The sequence below is a fragment of the Octodon degus genome, unplaced genomic scaffold (assembly GCF_000260255.1).
Source record: "Octodon degus isolate 3935 unplaced genomic scaffold, OctDeg1.0 scaffold00193, whole genome shotgun sequence".
NCBI lineage: Eukaryota > Metazoa > Chordata > Mammalia > Rodentia > Octodontidae > Octodon > Octodon degus.
The window spans coordinates 3,096,079-3,115,790 of NW_004524769.1; the positions used below are offsets into that span (position 1 = coordinate 3,096,079).

At 49.6% G+C, this 19,712-nt stretch overlaps 1 protein-coding gene across 7 annotated transcripts in view; it reads left to right on the top strand.

The window, feature by feature from the left end:
- Positions 1 to 18,577, top strand: part of Bdnf (brain derived neurotrophic factor) — a 51,551-nt gene extending 32,974 nt beyond the window's left edge. For 6 of the 7 annotated variants that reach the window (XM_004644113.2, XM_004644114.2, XM_004644115.3 and 3 more), the window contains exon 2: positions 17,455 to 18,577. In XM_004644113.2, coding sequence (XP_004644170.1) covers positions 17,455 to 18,225 — 771 coding nt within the window. In that variant the 3' untranslated portion in view covers positions 18,226 to 18,577. Of the gene's footprint in view, positions 1 to 8,967; positions 8,989 to 17,454 lie in introns of those variants that run through there. The other variant, XM_023704227.1, reaches the window with a different exon arrangement.
- The last annotated feature ends 1,135 nt before the right edge of the window (positions 18,578 to 19,712 follow it).

Below are 19,712 nucleotides of genomic sequence, written 5' to 3' on the forward strand. Positions count from 1 at the left end.
AGGAAAGGGGGGAGGAGGGGGGAGGTCTACCTTTCCAGGCCCCACCCCTTCTGACCAGACCTCACCCCCAAACAGCAAGTCTGCTGTAAACCCCCACAGTGGTCACCTCCCAAAGCCCATCCACGCGCATGTGGGCTGTTTCCTGGAGGACATCTAGATGCAAACTGTAACAACCCTAAGTGAGTGAGTCTCAGTTCAGGAAGTCCTTAGCAGCTTTGGCTGGATGAATCCGTAGAATTGCAATGGAACAGATTCTTGATTCTGTACTGGAAGCCATGTGGCCTCTTGTGTTAGATGAGGCGGCCCTGGCTGGAGTGGACCCTGAGGCTCCTAGGGAATCCCCACAAGGAAGCTCATCCGCCATGAAAGCTGGCGTGTAGTGGGCAGAGTGACCAGTGTGGCCACAGACAGAGCTACCTGTCGGGGCCTGAGGCCCAAGCCGCTCATTTCGTGGACACGAGGTCGCAGAGCGCACTGCTCCACTCGGCCAGCTCCACCCTCCCGGGTGGAAACAGAAGTGGGCAGCACTTGCCGTCTCAGGGCTCCAAGCTGCTGGTTGCCAGAGCCTGGGCCGCAGCCGTGCGCTGCCTCCTGTCACTGCTCCAGCCTCTGGAGAGCTTCACTTCAGGGAGTGAGGAAAGCCCGCTGGGCAGGCCGTGATGGCTTCAGCGCGGCTGAGGGCTGCGGGGCAGCTTCAGCCTCAGAGCAGCCAGAGATCTGCTCTCCAGATGGCTGCGGGTACGGACACAGGAAGGGCTTTTGCTTCTTTTGCAGAGGTGGGGTTGGGCATGGGTGGTTGCCTTTTCAAACAGTGATTTTTTTACTCCAAAATCTGGGAAGGATCCCCCAGGGAACATTTCCAGACATGTTTGAAGTTTCTAACTCCTTTTGGAGGTAAGCTGGAGGCCTACGTGTGTGCACGTGCGTGTGTGTGTGTTTGTGGCAGGCACCGGTGTCCACTGGTCTATACTCAAGGCAAAGAGCAGGGCTGTCCCTGCAGGGCTCTCGCCAGCACAGTCCCAGCTGTGGTCCAGCTGGTGGCCCTGCAGCTGGCTGCCCGCATCCCCTATGAGCGTTGCAGTGCTTCAACCTGTGCCATCGCGCAGGACCACATTGGTGTCCTTCGAGCGTGTGTCTTCCTCTTTCCGTCTGGCTTTGTCTGCTGGTTCTTGCTTTCGGTGGGTGGTGGGAGTCCGTCTTTTGGAAGTGCCCTTCCCATGGGAGCAGTGTCTCAGCACTGCTGGGCGTGGGTCCCTTACTCTGGGGGCCATGGTTGCCGCCCCATCCCGTGTGGTTTCGGGCAGTTGCTAGTAGTGCTGCCCTTTCTAGATCGCAGAGCCCTTTCCCTTGTGGCAGTGCCCTCGGTGTGAGGCCACGAGGCACGCGGGGTCCTGGCTTTTGTTCACTCACAGATTTGCCCAGCTGCAGGTCAAATGGTCATGTGGTCACCCCATAGGGTCAGGCTTCTACGGAATGAGAAAAACAGGCCCAGAAGGCCGGTTCTCAGCTCATGGTCCCCAGCCTCAGGGACTGTCACCACCACTAACCTGTCCCATCTTGTCCTAGATTCTTCCATAGGAATGTTCCAAAAACCAAAGTCACTGTTAGGTCTTAGCAGAGCGGGAGATGCTTCTGAGTGAAGCCACTGAGTTAAGCACGTTTTAGAAGTTGGTTACTTTAAATTTTTCAGTAATTTTATTTACATGAATAAAAACTCAAAAGCGAATTAAACAGAAATTCACCCTTGAGAACTCTTATTTCCCTGGGGTCTTACTGCTGCTGGTTTCCTTCCCCAAGGCACACCGCCCATAATTGGAATTAGTGTAATGCTTGTCTCGTGTGAAACTTTTAGACTGTGTTTAACAGAAGTAGAAGTATTAATGCTGTTTTCCTGCACTTTTTGAACAAAAGGTAGCATATTCCATCCATACCATTCGATACTTTCTTTGTAGCACTTACTGATGTTTTCCATTCTAATACATGGGAAACTACATTCTTCTTTATAGTTGCATGAATTCTTTTTTTTTTTTTTTTTTTTTTTTTTTTTTTTTTTTTTCAGTACCAGGGATTGAACTCAGGACCTTGCACTTGCCAGGCAAGCGCTTATTCTACTGAGCTATGTCCCTAGCCCTACAGTTGCATGAATTCTATTCTAAGTATGTATTATGGTTTTCTTCTATTCTGTAGCTGCTAACAAGGCTCCTTCTAGTACTCTTTCTAGTATATACCGCTCTATAATTAATCATCTCATGTATGTATATGTAGCTTTGCACATGTGCCCATGATCTGTGGACTCTTTCTCATGATTAGAATTGCTAGGTCAGTAGACACAGTCGCCTGTAATCTTGACCACTGTCTCCAGAGGTGCTGCAGAGGACTGGAGTGTTGGGGACCCACCCACACTGCGTGCTCCTCCATGACCTCACCGACAGAGTGCAGGGTAGAAACGGGGTTCCACTTCCAAGTACACACCCAGCATGTGCCTTGTCCCTTGCTTCCCTTCCAGTGTGTGCAACACCTCACTGCTGATGCGGGCCCAGGCCGGCCCTCGTGCACATGGGCTCTGGGTGCGAGCTGTCCAGGGTAGAATTCACTGTAAGGGACAGCTGAGCATGCAGCGATTGTGCACCCGATCGGCAACACTGGCTCTGAGAGCATGGTGGTGCCCACGGGAGCAGATGACGACATTATCCCTCCGCAGGTCATGGTGCGCCAGGCCCTTGACGCTCTCTTCTCAGCTGTTTGCATCCTTTCTGGGGACTACAACCGAGATGTACATCTCCAGTCGCAGAGGAAGTCTTGCCTAGCTTGGAACTTCCACGCCCACTCCAGGGATGCTCTTTTGAGAAATCATACTGTATTTCTCCTGAGATATATAATTGAGTAGTTATTACTTTATAAGATAAATTAAAACTACCAAAGTACAACATAAACATTCAGCTGTGGCGCAGAATGGCTAGACTTCTTCAAGGTGCCAGGCAGTTCCTCACACTGTGGAGATAGGAAAACATGAAGGCACCTGGTTTAGGACCTAGATAGCCTCTCCACATTCCAAAGAATGTATGTTCCAGATCATCATTCTCACGTCATCTTTTACCTTTCTCCCTGCAAAGACGTACTTACGAATGTTTGTGTTTCTCTGAAGACAGAGTGCTCTGTTTAGGGAAATGCCTCCCTTCAGTTCCACTGCATAGGAAACTATGGCAAAAGGGGCTTGGTGAGGCGGTACTCCAACCCAAACAGGCTTTAGAAATAGAAGTCCTGCGAAGGCCACACTTCTCCCACTCTACAGAAGAGCTTGGAGAGTCATGGTGGTGACTGTGTTGGGGCCACCCCACGGGTCATTCTGGCAGAGGGTGGCCTGCCTCAAGCTTGCACTGTGCTACTGACAGCGACGCCGGCACGGGCTTCCCAGCAGGCCTTTCCAGTTGTGCTCTCGGGTCCTTCTGAGCTGCTTCTCTGCAGCCCGCTGTCCGGCAAGGGAGGCCAGCGGCGAGAGCAGTGTCCTGTCTTGCGCGGCCTGTTGCAGCCATGCACATTCGCCAAGTCAGCCTGTGTGTCTGTTTTGCATGCGCCCAGCCTGGCTGTGCCATTTTTTTTTTCTGTCATTCATGCTGAGTGCCACGGGGTACCTGTCACGGGGAGGTGCTACGTCTCAGGACCCTGGCTCCTCGGGCTGTTTTCACATGGTACTTGCTGTGAGCACTATCTGAGAGAGTCCACTGCTGTGTCCATCCTCTCTGCTACCTCACTTATTGTCTGAACAACTCCTAGAGGATACGTTCGAGGTTCTCTTGCCAAATCGTTCTCTTTGCCCAAGTCTCAGCCCATTTGCTCACTCTTGACGAATGTGACAAAGGCCTCATGTGGGGTAGTATAGCCTACCAGACCTCGCGACACGAAGGCGATTAAGTACAGTGCTCAGATGACAGCTTTTACACCTCAGGCGCACATTAAAAGGCAGTTGGCGTTTGGGTCTTGACTGAAGTAATTCTTATTCAAGTGGAGTTGACGCTTGATAGCTGGTAGCTGTGATCGTTGGCATGAGAGCTCATGGTTCTGCTCTGACACCCAAGGACCCTCGGGGGAAATGTTTTGCCATCTCTGACAAATTACCTCCGCGCGCTGGCTTGACACTCCTTGGCCCTTTTAACTGTGTGCGCGGTCCCTACCTTGAGGGAACAACTCCATGGCAGGAAGGAAGGCGAAAGCATTGGTCTGTACCCAGCCTGTGCGGAATCAATTGGTAACCCGACTGCTTATCGCAAACTGCTTAGCATAGGGGCTTGGCTTGAGTAAGTGAACTGGCACGTAGGGACTGCAGGATATCTTGCTTTTGTAAATCTTTCTTAAAATAGAAGACACCATGTCTGCATCTGACCCTGTGTGGAAGCACAGCCCTGGGTCAGCGCCGCCTCCACCACAGCGGCTGGGTGGTCTCAAGAAACCTGCTGCGCCTCTCTGAGGCCCCGTTCCAGAGCTGTGAACAGTGGAGAACCAGATTGTCTGCTGCACAGTGAGTGTCAGCTCTTTGGGGGCCATTTCTAATGCAAAGAGGAGCTTGATATTACGTTTATGCAGCTGCCTGGAGTGCCCACCAAATATTCACTCACACGCACGCACATGCACGCACACTTGTGCACGCACACACCATGGCTACCAACACTGCTATTCTCGTTCACAGACATGAAATGGAGATGCATCCCCTGGGGCCACGGCTGCGCTCAGGTACCTTGGCAGCCGCGTTTGCCCGGTGTCTGCTTGGTGAGAAGCGGGGGAGACAGCTCTTGCCATCCGCTTCTCCTGGTACTACCCTGGGAATGTCTCCATCTAGGTGTGTGTGGCAGTTTCAGACATGTGGGTATCTTTGGAGCAGCCTCCAAATAGACCCTTGGCCATCAGCTGCTGATATTTGCCATGTAGTTTAGTGTGTCCTGGGCGCAGCTAGTTTCCCGCCAAGGGTCCATGTGGCCTGTTTTCACAGGGCTCGGAAGTTGTCTTCAGCGGAACAGCCACAGCCTGGACCAGTGGGCGCTGGGCAGGATGGTGGGCAGGGGCACACAGCCACCTGTCCTTCCTCCTGCGTTAAACTGCCAGCTCATTCCGTACTCTATAGCAAGTCATTAAAAGAAATTACAGGGCTGGATGCAGAAGTAACCCGAAGGCCACCCCGGTGCACAGAGCAGCCCGTTTTCCCGGGTGTGCAGGCTGATCTCTGCTAGGGCCGGAAGGGTTGTGGATCCACGCAAGCCCTGGGACGGCCCACACGCTTCTGCGGGGTGTGGCTGTGCATCCCAAGGACAGTGGCGAGATGTGTGTGGTGCTGGGCTCCAGTGGAGGGAAACAGCCTCGGTCCTGAGGATGGTGTCACAGAGGTGAGCAGCGGGGTGGGGGGTTGAGCGCCTTCTCCCTAATCGCTGTATGCTCTAGGACTGTGTGCTAGCGTCGGGGGAAGACTGCGTTCTTGGATCTGCGGGAACAGCTCATCTTGCTGATTTCCTCCTCCACCTATTCTTCCCTCCCTCGCTGTTATAGTTTCCTGTTTTATGTCCTGCAGAGGATGAGGGTCTAGCTTGAGCATTCCCTTCCTGGACTAAACCTCTGTATCACACAAGTCTCCATTTCAGCCCTTCTGACACCCGCTGCTTTGGTGCAGGTGGGTCTGATTATGTGCACGTCCTCTTTCTTTCATGGATGTTGTTCTGATAGCTGATGAGTGACAGGGATACATAGGCTTGGGATGGTTTCATGGGCGCCATCTCGAGAACCCCAAAGGGCTTGCCTTTGCCCCAGCTCCATGGCGCGCGTGGAGCGTGGTTGGGAGTGACAGTGAGTGCCAGGCTGCTGGCTCTCGGGTGTCAGCGCTCCACAGCACCTGGGCCGGCCGCACTGCGTAAGCAGCCTGGTGACAGTCCCCAGTGCCGACGAGTACTGATGCAAGGCAGGCTGGCCTCAGCTTTGTTCTGATTGTGATTGCTCCCACAGGTTTCCAGTCATTGCTTGATGGCAAACTTCTCCAGCTGGGATCCCCACTATCCTCAGGTCTGAGGGTTAGCAGATATCCCCTGCTACGGACAGAGAGCGCATTCGTTTTTGGTGCAGAGCCTGCCTCTTGGCAGGCAGGAAGACAGTGCTGGGCTTGGCTGGTGCCACTTCCCTGCTAGTTAGTAGGTGAGCCGGAGTGTAATTGGCAGTGGCTGGGTCCTGTGCTGTGTGGATGTGCAGTGTGGACGTCCGTGCTGTTCAGTGTGGGCTTGAGGGTGCAGCCTGACAGGATTTGAGACACCACCAGGAAGAGAAAGCTTTGTGTCAGCGCCGCCTCACCCCTGTGCACATGGTTCTTTGCTGTCAGGATTCCCAGGGAGAGTCACGCTGTTCGGACCAGTGACTCAGTGTTGCAATCTAACAGTCCTTGCAGGGTTTGGGAAGAGGGGCAGGTGGACTGACTCCACTCTGCTCACAAAGCTGTCCCACCAACTCCTTAGACTTGCGTTCCGTTCCAAATCTGTTAGACCTATCTGTGCATTTTCTGTTTTCTTTTTTTTTTTTTTTTGGCGGAACCAGGGATTGAACTCAGGCCTTTGCGCTTGCCAGGGAAGCGCTTATTCCACTGAGCCATCTCCCCGGCCCCGAAGGCTTTTTTTCTTTTTTATTTTTATTTCTTTTTTGTTTTTGTTTTTTGTTTTTGATTTTCTGTCTTCTTATCCTTGGGGCATTCCAGTTCTTGAAGCCTCTGACACCAAATATTAGACAGCAGCTGAGAACTGGGTGGTCTTCTGCGACAGACCCGAACAAGAGGGGGCTGTGATGCGTGGTACCTGCACGGATGTGTTTAGGGTGTTGCTGTTGGTACTGCTTGCTTAAGTTTTTGTTTTAGAATTTCATGGCATTAGTAAGAGCGAGCAGGGTCTGTTGGCTTCAGGTAAGTCTAGAAAATAAGAAATCTGCTGTTAGTGAGCGAGTTCTCCCTGCCTCTGTCGCAATCTCAGTGTTCTAGGGTGGAGAAAACTCAACAAAGACCAGGGGCATCTGGCTGGAGACTCTCCCCACCACTTGCTGTTGCTGTCACTTCATTTCCAGTGAGGCTGTGACTGTGTATGTGGCAGTTACCTGAGTTATGTCATCGGGGAAGCCAGAGAGGCTTCCACTTGCCTTGCGGCAGTTGGGCGAAAATTAATAACCAAGCAGAAGTCCAGATTTAGATCAGCAGTATTGCCCACGAGCGCATGTGCCACCACATTGGTGGCTGTCCTGCACTTTACAGCTTAGACACAGAGTGGAAAAGCCAGTTGACATCAGAAGAACCCAGATTTTACTTAATCCCATTACAAAAGCAGAGATAACTTCCCACCCAGTGAGTGTCCCAATAAAACAAGTTAAACCAAAGAGAAAAAAAAAGCCATAATGCTTTTTACGTTGACGGTAACCCTCTGGTGTCCTTAAGCAGCCTCCCTTCTCTTCATATTTCATCCAGGGCTTATGAGATTTAATGAGTATGTGAATCGCCTCTGCAGCATAAGAACTGGCTTGAAATTCAGGTTCTAAGTGGATGAACAGGATGGAGTGGTGGGGGAGCTGGGACGCCAGGACTGTATCCCAGATATATCTTTTTTAAAACTAATTTCAGGCTCTAGAAAGCTCATGTTCTTGGAGCATGTTAGTAACAAGTTTGTACTGCATTTCCGTGCCAGAGTTGTGAGTGTGACACTCAGGTAAAAATTGTAAGAAGTTTGAGACTTCACGCTGCATAAAAGTTAACTCCGTAATTGAAATACATCTATAAATTCAGAAGTACATGCACATGTCACACCTGTCTGTGTGACAGTGACATTTCTATCTCTGTTCACTGTCCACAGATATTATGTGTGGACAGAAACTGCCCCCTCCATGATTCTGTGCTAGTTGAAGAATCTATCGCTAAACCTGACGCTCTCCGGATAATTTTCTAGGTTCTTCACTACAGAGTGAGTCACTAAAACTTCATGGAAGACTAAGTGGAATGATCTTTTTAATTAATGCTGGTGTCTCCCCTGTATGGGAGGGCAGTAAACAATACACTGCTAAATCTAACCTTACTCTCGTGGATTTTGCCAGATCACACCTGGACTTGTAAAGAAAATGAATTCTAATTAAAGCTGGTGCACTTTTTAATTGAGTGTTGACTGTTACCTGGGCTCCGTAAAGGAAAACATAGTAGTCCTGAAGGATTCTTAGAGAAGTGTCTTCTGACAGCCACTCTCTGGGTGACCATGTGGCCCACCTGCGGGGGTGCTGTCCTACCTTTGGGGTGGGGGGAGGCCAGGCACAGTGCCATCCTGGTGACCGCAGTACAGGGACCTCCTGGGCAGACATGGGCTTTTGTAGAGTGGCAGTAGGTGCCAGGCAGGCGGCCTCTGCCCGTGTCCCGTCCTCGTGCCAGGTGCTTTTCATTCCTTATTGCAACGTCAAGGACTTCATTTCAGCTCACGTGGAGACGCTCCGCTCTCTCATGTTAACCGCACCCCTGAATACCATTGGATAACAACAGCACGACGAGAGCAGAGTCCCTCAGTGCAGGGCCTGGCTTGGGCTGTGCCTGCGAGTTGCCATGGGCGCCTGTTCTGAGGAAGTACCGGTCTCCACCAGGGGGACTGTGGTGTGGAGGCCCATTTGGGAAGAGGGCTGGATCTCCCGACGGTCAAAAACTCTTTGTTTTTCAGGGTGGGGTGGGGAGCAGAGGACCTTTCTATCAAGGACACATGTAAATTTATCCATCAAATTTATGATTCCAGGACATTTACATTGCTTTCCTCCTGGTGGCTGCCGTCACCTATTGCTCCAGGGGCTGGTGCAGAATCAGCAACTCCCCCTGCATTCTTAGCAAGGCCGAGGAATGTTTGCGAGGCCACCCGTTCACCATGGGCAAACCAGGGGCAGACGGACTCTGATATACAGCACGGCGTTTGTAGTCCAGGTTTTCCAGAGAAGCAGAACCAATAGAAGTTGGAGGTAGGAATGATCAAGCAACTTGGGTAAAGTTTAAATTTTTTAAAGTATTATAATAAAAACCCTTGCCTTTCATCCCCATCCCGGTGCTCCTCCTCGCCTCGAGCACAACTGACTAGTTGCTCTTGCTACCTTCTAAGCACTTCTGGAAGTGCTCTTTCATGAGTGTCATTACAAGGTGTGACAAAGCTGTGGTGACCTCTGTGCCTGGCATCCGATGGAGAGAGAGGCTCGGAAAAACAAGACACTGTGTCCTCGGCTGTCTCACGCTCGGGATTGCCACTGTGCCGCTTCGCCTGCCACAAAGCGCAAATGACCGTGGAGGAGAGCAGTGACTAGGTGAAGGACGCTGGAGTAGCCGTGAGAGTAGGACAGGAGACACTCAGGCTGAGAACTTCTGAACTGTGTCAGGAAGCGTCCAGGACGATGGGGCAAGCAGGTTTGAAGTGCAGGTCGTATCCTAAGCCGGACTGATTGCTTGCTATGCCTTTTATTCAAATAAATTATTTTGAATGTAAGCATTCACCACATTTTTTATCCCACTGCATACATGCAGATACAGATATGTGAATGGGATTTGTGAGGAAAGTGCTCCCACGTGGTGGTGGCGGTGGGCAGTTCAGGAGAGGACGTCTGTAGACTGGAGTCCCTAGGGTGCTGGTGTGGCTCAGCTCAGCTCTCAAGGCCCGAAGACGGGGGGCACTGGGGAAAGTTCCGAAAGCCCAGAGTTCTGGTGGCCCAGAGCTGAGAACAGTGCGTCTCATCTCTAGGAGGAGACCCCAGACCCCTCTCCTCCGATTCGCTGTCTTGGGCCCCTGGCCCGTTGGGTGATTCTGCCCACATAGAGGGTAGACTGCCCCACTCACAGGACACACAGCACTGTCCTCTGCAAACACTGCCCCCCACACACCCTAAAAGGGTGAGTCATCATGTCGGGGTGACCCCTAACATTGACTATCACAGGAGTATGTCTGGACACCTGGATACAGACAGTGTTGCCCTTAACAGTCATGTTCTTAAAGATGCTCCTGTCGAGGTTTTGTCACCTCTCCCTTACATAATGGCATTTCTGAAACATTAACGAGTTTGCATTGAATGGGCCATCCCAGTAAGTAGGCGTCTAAGGATCACTGGATTCCTCCCTTTCATTTGTGGACTTCAGTTTTGGATGATTTTCTTGGGGGAGCACTTGGGAGCGTTTGTCGCGGTGGTGTTTGCTTAGTGTTGATTTAGCACTCATAAGTGAAAAGGCACCGTAGAAGTAATAGAGAGCGTGAAGGAAACGGCTACTTGTAGTTTTCAGGCCTAGTTTCCTTTGGAATCTGGATTCTGACCTTGTTCTATCAGGGGACCCACAGCCAGCGGATGAGTTGATTAAAACTCTTACTTCTCTCCTCTCCTGTACGAAATGGGGATAATTATAGTTACCTGCACCCCTGGGGGCCTGTGAGTCTTAATTACCTAATATTTGCAAAGTGCTTGGAGATCTTTGAATTAAAAGTGTTGCAGCCAAGTTCGGGGCGATTATAATTGGAACTCAATTTGTCACTCGCCTTCGCCCCCGCCAGCCCTGCCCGTCCTCTGCCTCCCAGCTGTGGCCCTCACTGCTGCTGGCCACTGGAGCACGTGACGCTGGCCACTGCTCTCTTTGCGGCCCACTGCACCTGGTGGGTGGGGAGGCAGAGCCTGCTCGCGAGCCCACACCCTCAGGAACCGCTTTGCGCCTGCGCAGAGAGGAGGCGGCCTGCGGTGCGGAGATCCGGCTCCCTGCCTGCGGGGAGCCGCTGGTTAGGCAGCGCTGTGGCACGTACGATCTCGGCTCTTCCGGGCTGCGAAGGCACCCTTGGGGCATCCATCGTCCCCGCAGGTGGTGCGGCCAGCATCCATCCGTGTTTTTAAAAAAAATAGGTTTATTTTTATTAGTACATGTTTGCAGTACATAGTTACCTTCCTCATGGAAAACTGGTCCATACATGTAACACATCTTGGTTATTTTCTGTCCCCTGGCCCCCATGTTTTGGTTTCCTCCCTCTTTGCAAAAGAACTATCTCCCCATTTTCTATTGTCTATGTCTTATTGTATTGTTTATTTATACTTTGGATGGACCAGGGAGAGAGCTCAGTGGCTAAGCACTGCCTGGCAAGAGTGAGGTCCTAAATTCAATCTCCAGGACCAAAACAAAAAGAGCTATTTGTGCTTTGGGTCCCTTATATGAGAAAAATGATACAATTTTTAAACTTGTTGCCTGATTTATCTTGCTCAATATTGTGGCCTCGGTGGGCCTCCACCTTCCTACAAATGTCTCGATGTGCTCCTTCATAGCAGCGTAGTGCTCCGTAGTGTGTGTAAACTCACACTCTCATTACCATTTCTGTGTGAATGGGCATGTAGGCTACGCCCAGGATTTAGCTGTTTATGATTTCTGCTGCTGTAAACATGATTGTAATATGTCGTTCATGAACTCTTTTGGGAAGATACCTAGAAAGGACATAACAGAGGCGACTGGAGCTTCTGTTTTTAGTATCTTGAGGACTCACCACGTGCTTCTACCTCTGTAGGTGTGCCCTCCACACCTGCCACCTCCCAGCCACTGTCCGTCCATGTCTTGGTTGCCTCCCTCTTACCTAGAAGTGACTTCACTCTCTTTCTAGCACTTCAGTCATACCATTCCTGGAACCTCCTTGTTTTTACGTTTCACCCATACATCTGCCTCACTTTTCTCCTGTGCTGTAAGAATAGAAAGTAGACGCCAGGTCTGGTTCTCAACAGACAAAAGGAAGGCTGCTAGATCAATGCAGTGAAACTGGAACCAAATGCCATCCTTTTAATATTGATTTGCAAGTTACCATTGAGGCAGTGTCTTAGTAGGTTGGCATCCTGTATGTTAGGCATTAAATATTTGTCAACCAGTTCTTCAGCATTGCCTTTGGCTGTCTAAAATGAGCCACTGTTAACAATAAACTGTGCTTTCTTGGATTATGTGTCCACAGACTGGCCATCCTTTGCTTTATGTTTTCTTTAGTGCTCCTGCATTGTCTGTGATGTTCAGTTCCCATCTTAGCTTCAGCCATGAAGACTTGTTTCTAATACTCCTGAATGTTTACAAGGCCTTCCCTTAGAAGACTACATTGTCTAAAATTCTACCTGCTGGAGCATTCGAGGCTTTAAAAGGATCTCTGAGACCATGATTTGTCTACCCTACAAGTTAATATGGTTATGGTGCTGCCTGTAGAAAGCTGCACAGTAAAACACAGTAACTACAGCGATCTGCACTTCCGTTCTCCACCCCCTGCTGTGTCTCAGCCTCTCTCCTTGGAATGAATATTCTGAGGGTGGCAGCACATCCTGGTGTAAGAGTTTGGGTCAGGAGATAGGTGGTCTGTGGGCTTTTTGACATTTGGCAAATCACATAATCTCTGAATTGGAATTGCCATGTCTGTGTTATGGGAACCACATACCTTTTTTTGTCTCCTTGTAGCAATTAAGTTAGAAGGGATTTCTAGATTTTTGATAGTTTTTAGACCAGTGATCTGCAACCTTTTTGGCACCAGGGACTGATTTTATGGAAGACTTTCTCACTGGGGAGGGGGTTTTATGAATAGTTTCAAGATGTAATTCTTTTGAAAAAGATTTTTGGTGTTAGGAATTGAACTTAGGTCCTTGCACTTGCCTGGCAGATGCTTATACCACTGAGCTATTTCCCTGGTCCCAGGATTGGATTCTTATAAGGATGGCACAGCCTAGATGCTTCCCACGCACAATTCCCAGTAGGGTTTGTGCTCCTATGAGAATCTCATGCCCAGTGACCTGATAGGTGGAGCTGAGGCAGTGATGTGAGCAATGGGAGTGGCTGTAAACACAGGTGAAGCTTGGGCCGCTCACCCACCACTCACTTGCCTGCTATGCAGCCCAGTCCTTTATAGGACAAGGACCACACCAACCCATACTGCTCCTCAGCCTGGGGTCAGGGACCCCTGGTTTATAGGGATGCAAGTTACTGCTGGTCTGCAGCAGGAGTATATGCTCTCGAGGCCATTCTTCTGGGTGAATGGTTGAGACTTTGAGTCATAATTCAAATTAAGCTTCTTCTCTTCCTTGCTTATTTTTTTTGTTATTCCTATGATGTATGCTGTATTTCCCTGAGAATGGGGCTAAGGAAATCTTCCTGGCATTTTATAGATATGGTTGAAGGATTATTGTGAGTGATGAACCAAACTACCTAGCACCCATGAGTGGACTGAATAGAAATAGGTGAGCAAACTAAAGCTCCACAGAGACAGCTGAAGGACAAGAATGTTAGCATTATCATGGAAACTCTTAGGGTTTTTTTTTTATGGTTTTCTAGCACAGTTTATAAAACTACTAATAAAAGAGCAAGGAGGGCTTATTCCAAGGCACCTACACCAGGACTTGAGTGTGTATTTCAAAATCCTGGTCCTTGGGCTTAGAGTTCGTATTGCTGGTATGGAAACTGGGACCACCTAAGCCCCAGAAAGTAGTTGTGAGTTCCACAAGAGACAGTCTGTGTGAAATGCAAAACCTGGACACAGCAAGCTTCCCGAAATTCAAGTTTCCTGACATTCAGCTCCTAAATTTAATCAGGGACCATCGGCTGGCTCCATACAACTGTTTCAAAATTTTCCTGGAACCACTCTGACCCCAGTGCACTGATACCCTTCATCATTGTTTCCTTATACTAACCTTTAAAGAAGTTGTCTGCATCCACTTTCAGCCCCTCTTCCTCTCTGTTCTGACAATATCATGTTCCTCCCTGCCCACCCCCTTCCCCAGACTTCTTCATAAAACCCGTATCTTATTTACAAATCAGAGCTCCATCCCTGGGGCCAGGGATATGGCTCAGTGGAATAAGCACTTTTCACACAAGGGCCTGAGTTCAATCCTTGCTTCTGAAAGAAAACAAGGAGAATAAGAAAAAATGGAATTAAAGGACCAGTAATTCATAATTTTGCTTTGTTATTATCCCCACCAATCCTACCTTCTTGTCTCCCCCTTGGTCCTCTAGGAATCATGCTAAACTGGAGTAGCCGGGCACTCGGCGTGTTGTAGTGTTACTTGTTTTTTAATCACTTGAGTAAAGTTTTACCCCCTTGAGAGCCCAGTAAATTCTTTGTGGGTGATTATTGCCATCTGCCTCATTTCTCAGCACTTACACTTTGGGGTGAGCACAGCCGATGACTTAGCTGAGACTCTCAGGGTATTCTCTGGCGCCTTCCAAATGAGCCAGCTTTGTATGAGAGCTGTGCTAAAGCTGTCTTTTCTCGTAGCTTAGTGCACCTTGTTATGGTTTAGAGTGTGTGTCCCCCAGAGTTGTGGTTTAGATTGTGCACTCATAGGCAGGGCTTTTGCACAGCGACACAATTGTGAACTTTAGAGATAGAGCTGACTTGCTTCTAGGAGGTGGGCTCTGGCCAGGTTGGAAGAGGCGGCCCCTGAGACATGGCCTGGCCAGGTTCCTCTCCCCCATGCTCCCCAATTCTCTCTTCCCAGCCACTGTGCTGTGAGCAGCTCCCCCCAACCAGCCTCCACCACTATATTCTTTCTGCCTTGGAATCAGTCAACCATGGACTCCAAAACCCATGAGCCCAAATAAACCTGTCCTCCCGAGCATTGTGGGTATTAAGTATTGTGTCCCGGTGACAAGAAAGTGACTACTCATGCCTGTTGCTAAGCTGTTACAGACAGCCACTACTACAGTTTAATTTTCTCGATAATTAACAGCTCTATGGGACATGACCCATCGCCTTGAAGAGCTTGCTTCTCTCTGGGGTCTGGTCATGCTTAACAGTACTGTTGATGTGTAAGTAGGAGCTGAATGCTAAATAAGATAACAGCGGGGGAATGTAGAGGAGACAGACAGCAGAATATGCTGGGGTAACTGGGGAAGGTGCCAATTGTGATTTGACTCCAAATGGGGCTATGAAGGATAAGAGAGATTTGAAAATATATTTAAGAAGTGGGTGTAGACAAATTTTGATTGATTGATTGATTGGTTGGTTGATTGGTTGGTTGGTTGCTTGATGTTCCAATTTGCCCACAGAGAACAACAAGTCAGTCCCAGTCAGTACTGTTCCATATTCTGGCCTAATCAGAGCAGAAGTGACAAAGCATTGATTGTGCAAGGAAACCAGCTGAGTAGGGTGAGGCAGATTTTGGAGGCATTGAAAACCAGGTAGAGGAGGCTGGAGTTGATCCACCGGGACAAAAGAGCCACTTCCAGGGTCCTATGTAAGCAAATAAGATGAACATAGTCAGTCAGAAATGGTTATCAAGATTTAATGGAAGACAAACGGTGCCCATGATAGGAAGTGGGCAGTGGAGAAACAACGTGAGTGCTGAGAAGGGGGCCAGGACAGAGGCGGAGGGAAGGGCAAGGATTAGGCCGAAGCATATTCTCTTTCCTGGCGGTTCATAAATTGGTGTGTTTTCAAACGGTGGTATCTCAGATTTGATGAAATAGGGTGTTAAAATATAGCTGATAGCAGCAAGTCTCTGCCCATGTGATCTAGATAACTAGAGGGAACTAGTCCAAATGGTGCGTTCTTTCCTTGACCTCAATTTCAGTAGCCCCTTGGGTTGTTTTAATTTGGACTGGGAATGTTAGGCGAAAGCTTTTCATTCAGTGGTGTAAGTACCGCCTGCCCAGAATAGAAGCCTCCTTGGAGGGCCCATTTCTTTGATGATGCAGAATTCTGAACCTTCACAAAACTTTGGGTATTAGCAAAATGAACATTCACATTTTATCCCAACCAGTTTGCTCTTCTTAATCTCAGATCGCCATACGATCTAAGCAGTGCTGCACAGCTAGAGTAACTTCACAAGGAAATACGTTTGTGTTTAGCAGTGATAAAAAGTCTCCTGGAAAATATTATATCTTTCTAAAGTGGAGAACAGAGATTGGGACTTTACAATATCCAGTTTTTAGCATTCTGGCCCTCTGACCACTAGACTGGAGGTAGGTGGCCTTGCTGTCTGGGGACATATAATGGACTGAGGCATAGTCCCTTGGCGTGTGGGTTGGCACAGCACACTGTGCGTGCGTGCGTGTGTGTGTGTGTGTGTGTGTGTGTGTGTGTGTGCGTGTGTGTGTCTAAGTCTGCGCTCCAAGCTGAGAAGTAGTCACAAAGTTGGTGTCGGGGCTCGGGCGCTGGCCTGCGCTCCAGAGGCCCAGGCTGTACCAGGTGAGTGCCTCTCCAGTCCACGACCACCCGGGGGCCACCTTGCATGGGTCCCTAGGTCCGTTTTGGTTTTGCTTGTTCACCTAGGAGCTTGCCTGTCGGCACGGGGCCAAGCTCAATGGGCAGCCGCCCTCTGGCAAACAGGAAAAGATTAATTTTCCTGTATGCAATTAAAGGGCTTCCCAGGAAACTTGAAAAACACAGAAGGAAGCACTCACTCCCTCCTCCAAAGTGTGCAAAATATCAGTCAGCCTTTGAAAGTTCTGATAAACACACTCGGCATGCGCGCGCACGCGCGCGCGCGCACACACACACACACACACACACACACTTCCCATGGAAAGGAAGTAGCAGTTTCCTTCTACATCAGAGTATTAGCCTGCAGACCTGAGGCGGAGACCTCCGAGGCCTGGCAGAGGTGCTGGAAATCGCCTTCTGCGCCTTCCTCGGAGCTGATGTTTCCAGTTCTCCGAAGCACACACGTGGCTTCATGACACGAGCCCCGGGCACAGACACATCATTAAAAAGAATGTATAGAAAATGATTGGAAATAAGCAAAGGCTTTGGCTTCTGCCCACCCAAGTGTAGAGTCAGAGCAGCGGAATTGGGAGCCCTGTGTTAATGCTAGCGTCTCCTCATGACTCGAGGCCTTGGCTTCCTCCGCTGTGGAACGCGGCAGCCGATGCGATGAGCTCTCTTCTGGCCGGAGTGGGTTATCTCCTCAGCAGAAGGAGACCACACAGAGGCCCTGCCTGCTCCCTGGCTGCTGACTGGGGAGCTGTTGGTTCCTGCAATCACCAGCGACACAGACCCCCGAGACCCTAGGGCCTCTGCTATTTCTGTGACACATCTCTCCAAAGGCCCGTGTTGCTAATTGGGAAAAAAAATTACTATTACGCTCAGAATTGTTGCTTGGTAACATTCCTGATTCTGTGTTCCTGGTGACAGCCAGAGCAGAGATCATTAAAAATTAAACTTACAAAGCTGCTAGAGTGGGAGGGAAGAGGAGAGATGAAACCACAGTTTTTTTCACTTGCCGAGAAGCCACGAAATCTGGAGTTTGTACGCTAATCTTGGGGAAAGGGCCGCATGGTCTGGTTCATGTTGCACCACACGCCCCCACCCTGACTTGGGGTTGGCGCAGCTGCGCTTGATCAGGAGAGGGAAACCCTCCTCGCTGCAGATCGGTCTGGTATTTTGATCTGATGGGCCCCGTGGCCTCCTGAGAACAAAGCCCTGACCACTGTCATGTCTCTTTCTGTTGTCCCCACAGTTCCACCAAGTGAGAAGAGTGATGACCATCCTTTTCCTTACTATGGTTATTTCGTACTTCGGTTGCATGAAGGCCGCCCCCATGAAAGAAGTCAGCGTCCGAGGCCCAGGCAGCTTGGCCTACCCCGGCGTGCGGACCCACGGGGCTCTGGAGAGTGCGACCGGGCCCAAGGTGGGCACTCGGGGCCTGACGTCAGCAGCGCTGGCTGACACTTTCGAGCATGTGATCGAGGAGCTGCTGGACGAAGACCAGAAAGCCAGGCCCCACGAGGAGAACACGAAGGATGCGGACTTGTACACGTCCAGGGTGATGCTGAGCAGCCAGGTGCCCTTGGAGCCGCCGCTGCTTTTCCTGCTGGAGGAGTACAAAAATTACCTGGACGCTGCCAACATGTCCATGCGGGTCCGGCGCCACTCCGACCCTGCCCGCCGCGGAGAGCTGAGCGTGTGCGACAGCATCAGCGAGTGGGTCACCGCCGCGGATAAAAAGACTGCAGTGGACATGTCCGGCGGGACGGTCACAGTCCTGGAAAAGGTCCCCGTGTCCAAAGGCCAGCTGAAGCAGTACTTCTACGAGACCAAGTGCAATCCCATGGGTTACACCAAGGAGGGGTGCAGAGGCATAGACAAGAAGCACTGGAACTCGCAGTGCCGAACTACCCAGTCCTATGTGCGGGCCCTCACCATGGATAGCAAAAAGAGAATTGGCTGGCGCTTCATCAGGATAGACACTTCCTGTGTATGTACACTGACCATTAAGAGGGGAAGATAGTGGCTTTATGTTGTATAGATTATATTGAGACAAAAATTATCTATTTGTATATATACATAACAGGGTAAATTATTCAGTTAAGAAAAAAATAATTTTATGAACTGCATGTATAAATGAAGTTTATACAGTACAGTGGTTCTACAATCTATTTATTGGACATATCCATGACCAGAAGGAAAACAGTCATTTGCGCACAGCTTTAAACAAAAATCTGCATTTCATTCCTCGATAATGTTGTGGTTTGTTGCCGTTGCCAAGAATCGAAAACATAAAAAGTTTTAAAAAATACTAATAAATTGCATGCTGCTTTAATTGTGAATTGATAATAAACTGTCCTCTTTCAGAAAACAGACAAAAAAACAAAAACAAAAACAAAAAATTTGAACCAAAACGTTCCGTTTACATTTTAGACAGTAAGTATCTCCGTTCTCTTGTTAGCACTCTTGTCTGTTTTACTGCTCTTAACCTCTGATAGCATTGGAATTAAAACAATGTCAAGGTGCTGTTGTCATTGCTTTACTGGCTTAGGGGATGGGACGGGAGGGGAATCTGCTGTTTGTTTTGTGTTTTTTTTCCTGTTTGTTTGTTTGTTTTATTTTATTATTTTAGTTTTTGAGTTCCCACAGGGCATAGGGTTGGGGAAAGACCGCTTCTATCCATGCTGGTTGATAAAAGATGCCTTTGTACGTTGTAAAGATGTTTTTGCAATATCAATCAGATGACTGGAAAGCAAATAGGGTCGAAGGCAACAAAACCCGATGCCCGTATTGCACCTCCCAAGTGACACCTCCTGGGTCCCTGCTCCGGACCTAGGGACGCTGCTTGATCCCAAAGACCCCTCTCTTGGCTCAGGCAATTCTCCCCTCCTCCCCTTTGGCCCCTCTCTGTTTCGCTTTAACTTAAGGAAGAACGTTCAGTTGCGCGCTCTGAAATCTTCCACCACTTTTGTGAACCAGATGTGTCACACTGCGGCTTGCGTGGAAAACGGTGATTTATTATTATTTTTTTTTTTTAGAAGAGAAAACAGTAAGAAATAACCCCCAAAGAAGTATTTTTTTATCAAGGGTCATTTGGGTAAATCATGGTAATGTTTTAAAATCACAATTAAGTTTAGCAGTGTCCTGCCAGGGAAAGGGAGAGCTCCGTATGAACCCAGGGACACATAGGTCACAGCAGGACTCCGCACTGCCACTGACATGAAACGGAGCGGCCCTCAGAGGCCAGTGGAGCTGACATACTGAGTCCTGGCAGTGCGGGAGGAATTTCTGAGTGGCTGCCCCGAGGTCCAGGTGGAGGTGGGGGAGGGTACTCGAGACATTCCTAGAGGAGCACCCTGCAGAGGTGGCCCCGGAGTGACCCCTGTCGAGCTGCTTGGACCTCATGCTTTAAGTGCCTACATTATCTAACTGTGCTCAAGTGGTCCCCAGCTGGAGGATCATGCCCACGCCGACTGCTGTTCTCCATCCCACCCTGGATAACTGTGCATA